At 61.9% G+C, this 15,212-nt stretch overlaps 1 protein-coding gene across 1 annotated transcript; it reads left to right on the plus strand.

Annotated features, from left to right (window-relative positions):
* On the plus strand, window positions 1-11,811 carry NPR2 (natriuretic peptide receptor 2). Its single transcript, XM_082074828.1, has 22 exons — window positions 1-768; window positions 5,749-5,948; window positions 6,038-6,151; window positions 6,433-6,568; window positions 6,660-6,754; window positions 6,843-6,975; window positions 7,090-7,174; window positions 7,282-7,402; window positions 7,986-8,060; window positions 8,219-8,296; window positions 8,425-8,529; window positions 8,802-8,873; window positions 8,951-9,110; window positions 9,184-9,339; window positions 9,420-9,588; window positions 9,701-9,847; window positions 10,008-10,131; window positions 10,260-10,328; window positions 10,415-10,589; window positions 10,677-10,775; window positions 10,871-10,962; window positions 11,130-11,811. The coding sequence occupies exons 1-22, from the start codon at window positions 21-23 to the stop codon at window positions 11,190-11,192; spliced, it is 3,216 nt and encodes a 1,071-aa protein (XP_081930954.1). The 5' UTR covers window positions 1-20; the 3' UTR covers window positions 11,193-11,811.
* The last annotated feature ends 3,401 nt before the right edge of the window (window positions 11,812-15,212 follow it).

Here is a 15,212-nt window from a genome sequence, read left to right on the forward strand (position 1 = left end):
CGGAGGAGCCAGCGCGGCCCATGGCTCCGCGGCTGCCGCTGCTGGGGCTGCTGCTGCTGCCGGCGGCGCTGCTGGTGCCGGCGGCGGCGGCGGCAGCGGCGGGAGGGGGGCGGCGGGCGGTGACCCCCGACGGGGCGGTCGCCAACTTGACGGTGGCGGTGGTACTGCCGGAGCGCAACGTGAGCTACGCGTGGGCTTGGCCACGCGTGGGGCCGGCGCTGAGCTTGGCGCTGGAAGCGCTGGAGCGGGGCGAACCGCCACTTTTGCCGCGGCCCTTCTCGGTGCGCGTCGAGTTCATGAGCTCGGAGCTGGAGGGCGCTTGCTCCGAGTACGTGGCACCGCTCAACGCCGTGGACCTGAAGCTCTACCACGACCCCGACGTCCTTTTCGGGCCGGGCTGCGTTTACCCAGCCGCTTCCGTGGGGCGCTTCGCCTCGCACTGGCGGCTGCCGCTCATCACCGGCGGGGCAGTGGCAGCCGGTTTCAGCCGCAAACGGGAGCATTACAGCACGACGGTGCGTACCGGGCCCTCGGCCCCTAAACTGGGTGCCTTCGTCTCCCACCTCCATGCCCATTTCAACTGGAGCAGCCGCGCCGTACTTCTCTATGTGGACCGCAAGACCGACGACCGACCCTATTACTTCACCGTCGAGGGTGTCTACCAGGAGCTGCAGGACGGCAGCAACCTCACCGTGCGCCACCACATCTATTCCCCCGACGAGGGCGGCCCCGACACGGCCGTGCACTTCATCAAGGCCAACGGGCGCGGTGCGTGGGGCTGCGCGGCGTGGGGGGAGGGGGAGGGCGTGGGGGGACCCTGCACAGGGCAGGGCTGAGCTCCCGGGGAAGGGGGGGGCGGTGGAGGGGCTCCCCGCGGGGGAACCGCGCAGGGCTCAGGGAGAGGAGGAGAGAAAATCCTCCGTGGGGTTCAGCGAGGGGCTGCGGATGAGGTGGCATCCGTGTGGGGCACAGTGAAGGGACAGGGGTGCACTGCGGCCTCTGTGAGGACAAGCAGGGAGACAGAGGATCAATGGGACATGCACAGGGTACAGCAAGGGGCTGGGGGTGCAGTGGTACATGCTTAGGGTGCAATAGGGGGACAGGGGTGCTGTGAAGCACACGTAGCACACAGAAAAGGGTTGAAGGTGCAGAGGGACCGATATGGGGCACAGCAAGGGGCCGAGGATGCAGTGGGGCTCATGTCGAGTACAGCAATGAGCTAGGGGTGCAGTGGTCTCCGTGTGGTATGCAGTGAGGGGACAGGGACACAGCAGGACATGTGTAGGATAAAGTGAGGGGCAGGGAGCACAATGGGACCCATGTGGGGCACAGCAAGGAGTGAGGGGGGCCATGGGACCTATCTGGGACACAGCAAGGGGCTAGGGGGCCACGGAGATCCGTGTGGGGCACAGCAAGGGGACAAGAACACCGTGGTATCCGTGTCGGGCAGAGCAACAGGCCAAGGAGACAGTGGCACCTTTGTGCAGCACTGTGAGGGTCTGAGGACAGGGTAGAACCTGTGTGGGGTACAGTGATGGGCCAAGGACACAGTGGGACCCATGTGGGACACAGCAAGGGACCTAGGGCACAATGGGACCCATGTGAGGTGCAGCAGAGGGTGGGCAGAGTGAGACCTGTATGGGGCATGGCAAGGGGCCAGCAGCACAGTCAGACCTGTGTGGGGCACAGGGAGGGGCTGGGGGCTCAGTGGGACCTGAGGAGCTGTGTGGGGCACAGAGAGGGGTGGGAGAGCAGAGAGACCTGCATGGGGAGGTGTGTGCACAGGGGACAAGGCAGGACCAAGGACCCCTGGACCACCCCCATTGCCAGTGCGGGGGTCCAAGGCAGGGCTGGGGGACCATGGGATCTCCTTCCCTCCCCGCCAGTCCAGTCACCCTGTGCTGGGGGAGAGCTGGAGCAGAACCTCACCTTGGTGGGATTCATGGTGTGAGGGGCACTGGGGCCACCCTACTCTCTGCGTTAGCAGGATCAGGACATCCCCAGGGACAGGTGGGACTCAGCCGCCTCCTTGGAGGCTGCGGGGACAGTGTGGACGTGGCTGTCTGAAAGGCAGTGCCGGCCGTGGTTATGTGCCCAGAGCAGCCTGATGTCAACATGCCAAGACAGCGGTGCCATGCTTGCGCAGAGCCCCCCAGCCTGACACCTGGGTGCCCGGACTGTGCTTGTCCCCACTGCACCCTGGGGATGGAGCTGGGGACATCTCCACCCTGCTGATGGACGGATAAATCAATTTGATGCCTTGTAAGCACCCCAGGAGAGCAGCTATATCGGGAGCGGGAGGAAATGGAGGGGCTTACAGAGGCAGCTGGAGAGCAAGGGCAGCCTGATGCTCTTCCATTATTGATGAGCGGGGTGTATTGATCCCGGAGCCAGCAGCTCCGTGATGCTTCTTAATGGATGCTGAGATGCTGTGTCATTAAGAAGGACATTGAGCCGGGACAAGTGGAGCCAGATGGGCCAGTGGGAGACATGGCTGAGGCTGCGTAGGACCAGGCTGGGGGCATGTGGCTGGGGTGCTTTGGGGTGCTGGATTGGGTTGTCCCAGGACTGGGTCCATGGGGCTGGGTCCATAGGGCTGGTCATCCCATGGACGGGGCAGCTTGTGCCTGCCCTTCTTGTTTGCTTGGCTGAGGGGCTGGGATGGAAGTTCCCCGTGTGCGCTGTTGCCAGGCGTGGGCTGTGGAGCTTTGTTTGGGACGGGGGCAAAGGACCATGCAGGGAAAAAGGCTAAAATCAGTGATTGCCATCAATGTTTCCGGCTTGGTGCCATAAATCACCCCGATGGGAATTGATCTCTCCTGGTGCAAGGCAGGGAGTCATGGCTGCTACAGGAGGAGGCCAGGAACGGGCAGAGACCTGGGAGCCCTCTGAGCCAGAAATGTGGGGTTGTCTGGGCTCCTCTGGCCACAGCCTAGAGATGGGGCCAGGGTGTGGGGCTGAGTGCCAACCCCCACAGAGGTGGGTGCTCAGGGCTGTGATGCCGATGTTCCATATTTTCCTAAGCTGCGGGGGGTGTGGGGCAGAGAGTGAGGACTCTGCAAGGATGTCCCAGGGATGTCCACCCCTGCATGGCATGGCATGCAGAGGGAAGCAGAAGCTTTGGGCACAGCTAAATCCATGTCCATGCCCTGCGATGACACCCATGTTATCCCTCTTGGCATCACCTTCCTTCTCCCAGGTGGTGGTCAGGAGTCTGGTGAACCTTCCCTGGGAAAAGCTACTGCTCTGCCCCACTGTGTGCCCCCAAAGCTGCCGATCCCAGACATTTTCTGCTCTAAAGAGTGGGCACAGGGTCATGTGTGTGCATCACCCTGTACAATGTATGTCCACCTTGCACTTACCATTGCCCCTCTTGCTGGTGTCTGGGCGACGTGCAGGGGCCCATGTCTCTCCTGCCACTTGCAAAAGCACTGATATAATTAGAGCTGTGGTTGAGGGAATTACCAGAGCATCTGCCTGCGAAGCCCAGGTCCCCTGCCTGGGGAGATGGCCAGGTGCTCCCGCCAGAAGGGATGTGCATTTGGTCCTCATCCTCACGATCCCCCTGGGCATGGGATGGCTGCTTGGCTGGGGGACTCCACACTGCAGTGGTGGGGCTGGCCGAAACTGGGATTTGTGGTGATGTGCTGCCCAAAACCGTGATTTTCCCTCACTTTAAGATTTTCTTCCATCATGCAGGAGTCAAGCAGTATTCTGCCACCCCGACTGTGTGCTTGGGCTCTGCCCATCCCCTGGGGCTATAAACTTTGCCTCCTGCTTCAGAGGCAACCCCTAAATAAATGCCTGGGGCTGCATACACCCCAGCCTTGCAGAACCATATTCCCCTTGTCCTCAGTCATGCTGAGGCTGCCTTTGGCTATTTGCCGGTCCCCGGGGGGTGCATGAGGGGGTGTGTGAGCAGGCGGGGATGCTGCTGGCCGGGCAGGAGGCTGCCAGCTGGAGGCAGCTGCCAGCGTCACGGAGAGTGTTGACCCTTCCCTTCTGCACGGCTCCTCCATCCTGTCCCCAGGGAGCCATCCAGGCGCCATCAATCCCCTTGCTCGGTGGCCTTTGACCAGGCAGGCTTTTGCCGCCGCCACCATGGGGGCCGCCTGCCCGGGGTGTCCCACCATCTGCCACCAGCTGTTGTGGTTCCCCAGCTTGCGCGGTGTCATGGGCTGCCTTTTCCTGGTGCCTGCGATGGGATGGGGTTGGTCAGTCCCATGCTGTGTCCCCGCGGGGGGACCCTCAGTGTCTGCATGCCAGGGAGATGCTGGGTTACCCATCCCAGCAGAGCGATTTGGGGAGTGGGAGAGAGCACCTTTCTGGATGCAGGACCAGCAAAGTGGGGAAGCCGAGGGTGTTTTTTGAGGCATTGCAGCACTCAGAGGGAAACCATTTCAGACTCTGAAATGAGCTTTTGCTCCTGCATAGCCCAAGCTGCTGCGCTTTCCTTCTCCCCCTTGCCCAGGAGCAGCTCTCCATATTGCTGTCAGTTTCCCATGTCCAGGGTGGCTATACTGGGTTTCTTCTCCCACCCATGGGCTCTCTCACTGCCCCTGCAAGTGATCTCTTGCCACCCCTCCTGTCTGCACGGCCAGGTGCCCACCATCAGCAGGGACCTCATCCTAGGACGCAGGGACCCCATCCTGCGGCGCAGGGACCCCATCCCAGGGCACGGGGCTTCCATGCTGGCCCCAGCCCTCCCTGTGCTCTGGATCGTGCTGGGGCGCTGGGCCCCATGCAGCAGGGCTGTGTGCCGGGGCCAGGGGCCAGCGCCCGAGCGTGACATTCCTCCAGCGCCCGCCGCCGCCGCCTCCTCCATTGCGTTGCTCAATCCTGGGTTTCCAGCCAGGCTGGCTGGAGCAGGGGCCCTGGTTTTCCGGGGGGAGGGAGGAGGCAGTGGCAGGATCCTCAGCAAGGGCTAGGAGGGCCCCTGCTCGGGGGGGTTTCAGACACTCTTGGGTGCCTGTCCCCACAGCCTGTGGTGCTCTGTGCCAGCTCCGCACTGTCCCCATGTGGAACCTGGGTGGGCATCCCATGGGGGGCTTGCTGAGCCTCCAGCAGCAGGTGGGGGCTCAAGGGGTGGTTAGCCGGGGCCCGGGCACCCCCTTGCCGTATGGGTCACACCAGCGAGATGCTCTGTTTCCAATTAGCGCCGTCAGCCGCTGAAGGTGCTGGAATCCGGGAACCTGCACATTCCTGCCGCGCGGCCAGCCAGCCACGAACCCAAACATGGGTTTGTCCCGTGTTCCAGCCTGGGTTCCCCAGGGTCCTCCAGCACACGGCCCGGACACCTCTCCCAGTCCCTCAGTCCCCTGGCTGGGTCTGGTGAGGAGCAGACAAGGAGCTGATGCTGGGGGTGGCATCCCCGGGGAGTGGCTTTTGCTGGAGCAGTGTGTGAGGGGTCTGCGCATGGGGTGTCTGCCTCATATCTTGGAGCAAGGGTTCCCCTTTTCTCCTTTCCCCCTTCAGCCCAAGGTGGCTGATGGGGCAAGAGTGGGTCAGCGAGGGTGGTGGGGATGAGTTATCTCTGTGGCCATGGGGCACGTGGCATGAGAAGGCAATGAGCCAAGCGCTGCCCCATCTGACTGCGCCATCCTCTGCTTGCCACAGCCACTGAGTGTGCCCCTGGGATTGCTCTGCCTCATCATCCCAATGGAAAGGATCCCACCCCACGGCTGAGGGGGGTCCCCTGTGTGGGGTGGGGTGGCATTGCTCCACTAATGCCATGCATCTCACCGACAGTGGTATATCTCTGCGGGCCACCGGAGATGTTGCGGCAGATCATGCAGCTGGCTCAGAGGGAGAACCTCACCAATGGTGACTACGTCTTCTTCTACCTGGATGTCTTTGGGGAGAGCCTGCGGGGTGAATCTGCCCACGACCCCTTCAAGCCCTGGCAGCAGAGCCCAGGCCAGGACTCGGAGCTGCGTGAGGCTTTCCAGGTGACCTGTGCCCCCTGCCTATGGATGGGGACAGGGACCTCCCCAGCCGGGCCCCAGTGTGTGAACCAGGGTGCTGTGCTTGCTTGCAGATGGTGCTGGTGATCACCTACTATGAGCCCCAAAATCCTGAGTACCAGCACTTCCAAACCCAGCTCATTCTGCGAGCTAAGCAGAAATTTGGGGTGCAGCTCAACTACTCCCTGGTGAGTGAATCTCTCTGCATGATGGGGCAGTGGAGACCCTCCACATTGGGCTGTGGCACCTCACCACTATGCAGAGGGTGGGACATGGCCACAGGCAATACCAGAGGTGCTGTTGCTGGTGGGAACAGCCATGGGCACTGTCAGCCCCCCAGGGTCAGCGCATGTCCCCAGTGTGGGGTTATGGGGCTATGGGGGTGTGTGTGTGGCCCTAGTGTGGGGGTTCTGGGGCTGGGGTACCCCTGTGCACGTGACCTCAGATGAGCTGAGGTTTGCCGCTGCAGATGAACCTGGTGGCGGGATGTTTCTATGATGGGATGCTGCTGTACGCCATGGTGCTGAACGAGACCCTGCGGGAGGGCGGCTCCAAGAAAAATGCCACCCACATCATCGAGAAGATGCGGGATCGCAAGTTCCAGGGTAATGGCGGGAGAGGGGCGGCTGAGCTGGGGGTGCCACAGGGGCAGTGAGACCTGGTCCCCATCCCACCCGGGTCTCACTTCTCCTGCAGGCGTGACAGGGCTGGTGAGCATGGACAGCAACAATGACCGGGACACTGACTTCAACCTATGGGCCATGGGTGACCTCGAGAGTGGGCAGTATGAGGTGGGAGCTGGCACTGGGATGCTGCCGACAACTGGGGCTGTGGGATGGGTTGCTGGGGTTGGGGGGGCCTTAGCTCTCTCTGCTGTAGGTGGTGGGACACTACTCAGGTGTGGAGAAGCAGATCCATTGGCTCGGACGACCCATTCCCTGGGTGAAGGGGGCTCCCCCCTTGGACAACCCACCCTGCGTCTTCGACGTGGATGACCCCTCCTGTGATAAAAGTGGGTAAATGAGATCACTCCATCCCTTGGTCCATAGCACCATTCCTCGTGGATGCATGGGAACCTGACACCTGTGGCCAGCCAGGCCATGCTGACACCCTCTCCTGCCTGCAGCTCCCCTCTCCATGTTGGCCATCGTGGCTTTGGGCACTGGCCTCACCTTCGTCATGTTTGGCATCTCCAGCTTCCTCATCTTCAGGTCTGTCAGGGCTGAGGGAGCCTCTGCTTGGGCACTGGGTGCCCCTCAGCCTGGCAGGGTGTGGGAGGGAGTAGAGTACAGGGGCCTGACCCTCATGTTCCCCCCAGGAAGCTGATGCTGGAGAAGGAGCTTGCCAGCATGCTCTGGAGGATCCGCTGGGATGAGCTGCAATTTGGAAGCCCCGAGCGGTACCACAAGGCAGCGGGTAGCCGGCTCACCCTGTCCCTGGTGAGAGCTGCCAGTCCTGGGTCACCAGCCACCTCCTGCTCCTGTGCTGCCCTCCCTGCATGACACTCCTCCCTAGTTGATCCTCTATATGGTCATCTGTCTCCTACAGAGCTGCAGCCCCATTGCATCCATCCCCTACAGAGCCGCAGCCCCATTGCGTCTGCCCCCTGCAGAGCCATAGCCCCATTGCATCACAGAGCCCTCCCTCCCTACATAGCTGTCCGTCCCCTACAGAGCCACACTTCATCCATCCCCTACATGACCCCCCATCCACTGCAGAGTCACACTTGATCCATCCCATGCATAGGCCTGTATCCCCCACAGAGCACCATAACCCCTACATGTCTTCATCCCCTACACAGCCACACCTTATCCATCCCCTACACTCCCCAACATCCCCCGTAGTACACATTTCATCCTATAGACTTCACCCTTCCTACAGAGCATGCAGAGCTTGTCCTGACCCTTCAAAGCTTGTCCTGCGCCATCTTCTGCACACCCCCAGGTGTCCCTGCCCTTCTCCATTGGTGCCTGTCACCTCCTGTCCTGGGGTCCCCATCCTTAACCCCCTCTTTCTCTGTAGCGTGGCTCCAGCTATGGCTCCCTGATGACCACCCATGGCAAGTACCAGATCTTCGCCAATACTGGCCACTTCAAGGTCAGTTTAGCAGGTGGCAAACTGAGCTCTCCCCTCAAAATCCCAGTTGGGATGCTCCCCCTTGGCTGCACTCCCACCCTATGGGATGCTGGCACCTTCCTCCCCGCCCCAAATCCACCCAGTAGGCACTGACCTCTTCCCTCTCCCTGGTGCCCCAGGGCAACGTGGTGGCCATCAAGCACATCAACAAGAAGCGCATTGAGCTGACACGGCAGGTGCTCTTCGAGCTGAAACATGTAGGTTTGAGGGCTGAGGTGGGGTGCACACCCTGCTTGGGGATGCAGGGTTGGTCTTGGCCATGGCAGGAAGGCTGGTGGGAGCATGTCCGACCTCAAGCATGTCTCAGCTCTGCTTCCACATCCAGATGCGGGACATCCAGTTCAACCACCTGACCCGCTTCATTGGGGCGTGCATCGACCCCCCAAACATCTGCATCATCACTGAGTACTGCCCACGGGGCAGCCTCCAGGTAGGAGGGTGGGAAGGCACTGGGGGGGGTGATATTTATACACTACAGGTGGTTTGGCTAGGCTGGGCGTTGAGGACAGGGCAGTAGATGCTTGTGGCTACCAAGGTCCCACAAGACCTGCAGCAGAGCTGCCCAGAGGGGCATCAGAGGCTGGTGGAGAGGAGGGGTGGGAGTTGCATAGACCCCCCACGCAACTGGGTGCTTGGTGAGGCTGGTACCAGTGCCACCATCCCGTGGGTGCTTGGTGGGGTCCATTCAATGTGCTGCCCCAGGACGTCCTGGAGAATGAGAGCATCAACCTGGACTGGATGTTTCGCTACTCCCTCATCAATGATATCGTTAAGGTACCCAAGCAAGGGGCATGAGGGGCTGCGTGGGGGTGTGTGAGGGATGCCAGCTTCACCACGTCTGTCTGTCCCAGGGAATGGCCTTCCTGCACAACAGCATCATTGGCCACCATGGCAGCCTTAAGTCATCCAACTGCGTGGTGGACAGCCGCTTCGTGCTGAAGATCACCGACTACGGGCTGGCCAGCTTCCGCACACCCTGCGACGGCGAGGACACGCATGCCCTCTACGCCAGTGAGTGCCTGCTCAGGGGGACCAGCGGGATGGGGTGGCCCTGTCTCACCACACCATGGCTGTGTCCCACCAGAGAAGCTATGGACAGCCCCAGAGCTGCTGCAGAAGGGACGCCTGCCCACCCCGGGCATGCAGAAAGCCGATGTCTACAGCTTCGGCATCATCGTGCAGGAGGTTGCCCTCCGCAATGGTCCCTTCTACATTGAGGGCATGGACCTGAGCCCCAAAGGTGAGGGTGGTGGGCAAGTGTGGGGTGGTCCTGTCCCCACTGAGGAGGTCCAGTGCTCACCATTGGCCACTCTCCGGCAGAGATTGTGCAGAAGGTGCGTAACAGTCAGAAGCCCTTCTTCCGCCCCTCCATCGACACTGGGGTGCACAGCGAAGAGCTGGCCGTGCTGATGGAGCGCTGCTGGGCACAGGAGCCAGCTGAGCGCCCCGACTTCAGCCAGATCAAGATCTTCATCCGTAGATTCAACAAGTGGGTGGCTGACAAGCGGGAAAGGCGGCCCTGGGTGGGAGCAGGGACAGCCATGGGGGCAGTGGTTGGGAGGCACCTCTTCCCGCGGTGCCAGTTGCCTGCACCCCGGCAGGGAGGGCAGCACCAGCATCCTGGACAACCTGCTGTCACGCATGGAGCAGTATGCCAACAACCTGGAGAAGCTGGTGGAGGAGCGGACGCAGGCCTACCTGGAGGAGAAGCGCAAGGCGGAGAACCTCCTCTACCAGATTCTGCCCCAGTGAGAGCGGGAGAGTGGGTTGGCATAGGGTCAGCATGGACCTGCTGCTATGCAAGCATGGGGTCCCTTGCTGGCCATCCCCACTGGTGTAAAGCAAGGGGTAAGTGGGACCAGGGGAACTGGAATGGGAGCCCACTGCTGTCCCCCTTGTCCTCACCAGCTCTGTGGCGGAGCAGCTGAAGCGTGGGGAGACAGTGCGGGCTGAGGCTTTCGACAGCGTCACCATCTACTTCAGCGACATCGTGGGCTTCACTGCCCTCTCGGCAGAGAGCACCCCCATGCAGGTGAGAGCAGGGCTTGGGGGCAGCCCCCGCGTGGGGTTGATGGGGAGGTTCATACCCTGGCAGTGCCATCACTAGGGCTGGGAGGACATGCATGCTCCCAAACCCACATGCACCCTTGCTCCATCCAGGTTGTGACGCTGCTGAACGATCTCTACACTTGTTTTGATGCCATCATTGATAACTTTGATGTTTACAAGGTGAGCAGGGGTCAGCAAGCACAGGCCCCCCAAATGAGGTGGGCAGCAGGGACCCCAGAATGCACGCACTCCCCCTGACCCCCCAGGTGGAGACCATCGGGGATGCCTACATGGTGGTGTCAGGGCTGCCGGTGCGCAACGGGAAGCTGCATGCCCGTGAGATTGTCCGCATGGCTCTCGCCCTGCTCGAGGCTGTCAAGACCTTCAAGATCCGGCACCGGCCTAATGACCAGCTCCACCTGCGCATCGGCATACACACCGGTGAGCCCCGCTGCCAGCCAGCACCAAGGATTGGGGGTTGCTCGCCCACCCACCCTGCAGCAGCCCCGGGCATCTCTCTGCTTGCAGGTCCTGTGTGCGCTGGAGTTGTGGGTCTGAAGATGCCACGGTACTGCCTGTTTGGGGACACGGTGAACACCGCATCCCGCATGGAGTCCAATGGCCAGGGTGAGCCATGGGGCTGGTAGCTGGGCTCTGGTGCCACAGGTCATGCCCTGCTCCTGGACCCAGCCATGTCCCTTTTGCCCCTTTGTGCCGCCCAGCCTTGAAGATTCATGTCTCGTCCACCACCAAGGAAGTCCTGGATGAGTTTGGCTGCTTTGAGCTGGAGCTGCGTGGGGATGTGGAGATGAAGGTGAGGGCATGGGGACCCTGGTGGGGTGCTAGTCCTTCCCGATTGCTGGGGTGTGTGATGGGTGGCTGGGTTGGGGCTGAGACACCTCATCCTCCTTATTGCTGGGGATGGCACCCAAGGAACAGCACTGATGTGAGGAGGGTCTCACTGCCTCATCTGCCCCTCAGGGCAAGGGGAAGATGAGGACATACTGGCTGCTGGGTGAGAGGAAAGACCCCAAAGTCATCTGAGCCTGGTGGCAGTGTTGGAGCCTGCAGCCCTGATGGGGTCACCAATGCTTCCCCATGCCTGGACCCCTGGGATGCACAGGAACCTCCCCCCCATCACTGCAGCCCCCTACCACCACCGCAGCCCACCTGCTTCAGCAGGGCTCAGGCACGGGGGGCCAGCAGCCATGGCAACACCTGCCGCCCTCCATTGGCACCAGCAAAGCCCAACTCCCCACACAGCCTCTGCTGGAGGAGGGGAGCCGGCCCGAGCCAGCCCAGGGAGGACCCCATAACCCCCTACCCTCTGCGATCCAGCCCCCCCCCGTCCCCTCCCCTGCGGCTCAGCTGGCTCTGAGCTGCTCCTGGGGCCTGGCTGCCCCACAGGGCATTTTGCCGTCTCTTTTCAATACCTGGTCCCTGGCAGAATTTGTTCCCCCATTGCCCCCTCTCCTGGGGGTTGGGGAACTGGGGACTTCTGCCGGGACTGACCCCTTGGCTCCCCCCAGGCTGCGGCTCCCCCCAGCCCCGGTCTCCCCCTTTCCTGTATATATCCCCACCAGATCATGTAAATACTTTCCCTCTCCCAGGTGTAAATATAGGAGTCACTGCAAACTATTTTGTTGAAATACAAACTCCCCCAAACCCGTCCATCCTCCAGCCTCTGCTTCACTCTGCCCTGGAGTCCCAAGTGGGGTGGGGGAACGGGAGGGAACCCCAACACAGAGCTCAGCCTGGGCTGTGGTGGTCTCCCAGAGCATCGTACCCTGGGGTGCAGCTGAAATGAGGGGTGGGGGTGCAGGGTGGCTGCAGCAGCTGGCGAGGGCTCAGGGCGGTGCTGGGAAGGCAGAGCTGCCGCGACGGGGTTTGCTTTGGCATGAGGGCTGCAGTGCGTTCCTCTGAGCTCATGTTCTGGCCCTGCCACCACCGCCGCCTCTTACTGGAACCCACCTGTGCTTGGGGACCGGGACAGGGGCTGCGTGTCATCTGCTGTGGGTGCCGGGACACATCCCAGGGGCTCTCCCTTCTGTGCTCAAGGAGGAAGGCTTGCAGCATTAGTGTGTTTTGGGGCAGGAGTGACTTGCAGAGGGGCTGGGGGGTGTCCCTACACCTGCACTGCATGGCCCCATGGAGATCAGTGTGCCAGGGACACGGTGCTCCCCCCAAGACACCCAGCCTGAGGACAACTCCAGTGTGGCAACGATTCTGGGGCCACCCAGACCCTGCCTTGGTCTTTATTTCTTGTTGGGCCTGAGCTGGACCTTCAGCGGGGCATAGCGTGGGAACTGGTGGAGGTCCTCAGTGAGGTGGCTGGAGAAGACTGAGGTCCTGCGAAAGCGCTGACTCTTGCAGCTGATGCCATCAATACCCTGGAGGGCAGGGAAGTGGAGAGGTCTCTCAGCAGCCACGTCCCCCAGCTGCTGACAGGGCAGGGTGCCAGGGAGGACTCACAGGATATTTGTCCACCCAGAAGCTGTAGGGCTCATCCATATAGTAGTTGTGGGGCTGCAGGTAGAAATGATGTGACAGTGGACAGGGGGGACAGCATGCCCAGGGAGGACACAGGAGTCTCGTGCCACAAGCTGGGGTGGTGGGGGGGCTGTTCCCTGCCCGTACCTGGCTAGCGGGCTCCCTAGCCTGCTGGTCCTGGAGCATGGTGGAGTCTGACTCCATAGGCAACCGTTGGGGAAAGATCTTCTCCAGGAACTCCTTCCTACTGGCAGAACAGATGCTGTACCCCTCAGCTCTGGGGTCCCCCATGCCCTGGGCAGGCATCCACAGCAGGGTCCCCATTTCAGGGTATGGCTCCAGGGGTGGGTAGCACATCAGGGCACGGGCTTGCCTGAATTTCTGGTAAAGTGTGGACTCCAGCATGGCCTCTCGCAGCCCTAGGGGGAAAGGTGCCATCAGCCCTGAAGCTGAGACCCACTCACTGCGTTTTTGGGGGCACGTGGCTCAAGGGTGGGGAGCTCAGCCTCACCTCGTCCCAGCATCAGGACCCTGTGTGGCAGGCGGTAGGTGTCCTTTGTAGTGGTGCTGTAGGTGGGCTGGGAGACAGGCTGGTGGACCAGCAGCCTGCGGTGGCCATGCCGGTAGGTGAAGCCTTCGCTGGCTGGCTCGTCCTCTGGGACGGCATCCAGGTGGTTGGTGGCTCTCTGGGGATAGACAGTGGGGGCTGCAGGAAGGGGACAGGAGCCCACCCTGTGGGGCCCCATACCTGCTCCTGGCATTTAGGCTTTTAACAGTCCCCTGGGGCTCTCGGCTGGCTTGGGAGGTTGTGGTTAGTACCCCCTTCTGCTGAGCATCCCCAAGCTGGGGGTGCTGCCCCATAACTAAGGCCATGACACACAGGCAGGTGGCCAGCACAAGCCTTGGGAGCAGCCCCAGATGCACGAACTGCAAAATGGGGGGATGGTCCTTCCAACTGGCACCCCAGGAAACGTGGTGTGGGGCCAGGGCTGATCTCTCTTGCCTGCCAGGGGTCAGACAGGCTCCTACAGCCTCTGCAACCCCCTCAGTGCCCAAAATTCCCTTTGCAGCTGGGCAAGCACTCTTGTGGCACTCAGACTAACTGTGGGGTGTCCAGGCTGTGGCACAGTTTGGCCCTTGTCCTCCCCAGCCCAGTTTGCCCAAGCAGGTGTCCCTGCATCCCCATGATGGGCCGTGACAACCAGCAGCAAGCTGCCGATTCTCTGCCTTTTGTGCTATTGAATTTCATCCCCTTTCCATCCCGCTGAGCTCAAGGTCATCCAGGAAGCTCCAGCTTGGCCAAGGGCAGCTATTTAAAGAGATGGGGGCTGCCTAAGAGCAGAGGCCTTCACAAGATCAGCAGGTGGGATGCGGTGGGGTGGGTTTTGAGGGACATTTCCCCTTATGGTCCCCCAGCCGGTGGTTACCTCCTCCTGCCAGTTGCGGATCAAGCAGCTCCCTCGAGGCACTGGCCGTCTGGGCTGCTCCATCAGCGTTTGTAGGGAGACAGGCTGCACCGGCACCACGACCGAGGGCACCTCCTTGGGGCAGGTCCCCAGCTTTGCAGGGGAGGGTGGCAGCTTGACCTCACTGGGATCTGTCCCAGCCTCAGGAGGTGGCACCGCGTTGGGCTCAGCAGGCAGGGTCTCGGTGGGCAGCTCAGTCATCGGCAATGACATCTGCCGGGGCACCTCGTCTGTGGCTGTTGGCATCTCTCTGGACAACAGGGGCTCCTCCATGTGCACCCCAGGCAGGAGGACAGTTCTGGCACCCCTGTCCGCGCATGGTGGCCTCACTCCAGCATGCATGGGAGGCACATGGCCCGTCAGAGCCACCCTGTGGGGCGGGACATAGTCTCTGAGGCAAGGCAGTGGGGCGCATCCTTCAGCCCCCGCTTAACCACACTGTCCTCAGCTCCCACCAGAATCAGCAGGGCCTGAGGCTTGGGACCCTGAGTCCCCACAGTGTCACCCAACCCCAGGGTGGGGGACAAAGTATTCTGCTCCCTTCATGGGGCAGAAGCAGGGCCTGCTGCTGGGTCTGTGCTGCACGGGAGTCTCTCCCTCCGTAATTCTCCTCTGCCCCCTTGCCCCACCCCCCCAGCAACATCCCCTCCAGTGTCCCCTGCCCAGGTTATGCCTCCCAATGCCCTCCCTGCACTGTGTCCCTTCCCGGTGCTCTGCACCCCCCACAACCCCTTGCCTGGGCTCAAGTCCCCACATCATCCTCCCCAGGCACGACCCACTCCAGGCCGTGCCCCCCAACCTCTCCATCTCCTAGTGACCACCCGACTCCGTGTCCCCAACCCGCCCAGGCCCCTACCCCGCAGTGTTCTCCTCAGGGATCACCCCAAGCTCCTACACCCCTTAATGTCATCCGGTGCCACCGGCCCTGCCCTGCCCCGCCCCACCCCCTGGGGGTCTCGGGCCCCCGCCGTCGCGCTCCCCGCTCCATAGCGCCTGCGCAGGGTGAGGCTGCTGCGTCTCCATGGAGACGGTAAACACCGGCAGTAGCCGCAAGCTCATTGGTGGCGCTAGGTGCGTGCGCACCTCCCATTGGCGGAGAGCCTGAAGG

Source organism: Streptopelia decaocto, assembly GCF_964273445.1.
Source record: "Streptopelia decaocto genome assembly, chromosome: Z".
In the NCBI taxonomy this organism is placed as follows: domain Eukaryota; kingdom Metazoa; phylum Chordata; class Aves; order Columbiformes; family Columbidae; genus Streptopelia; species Streptopelia decaocto.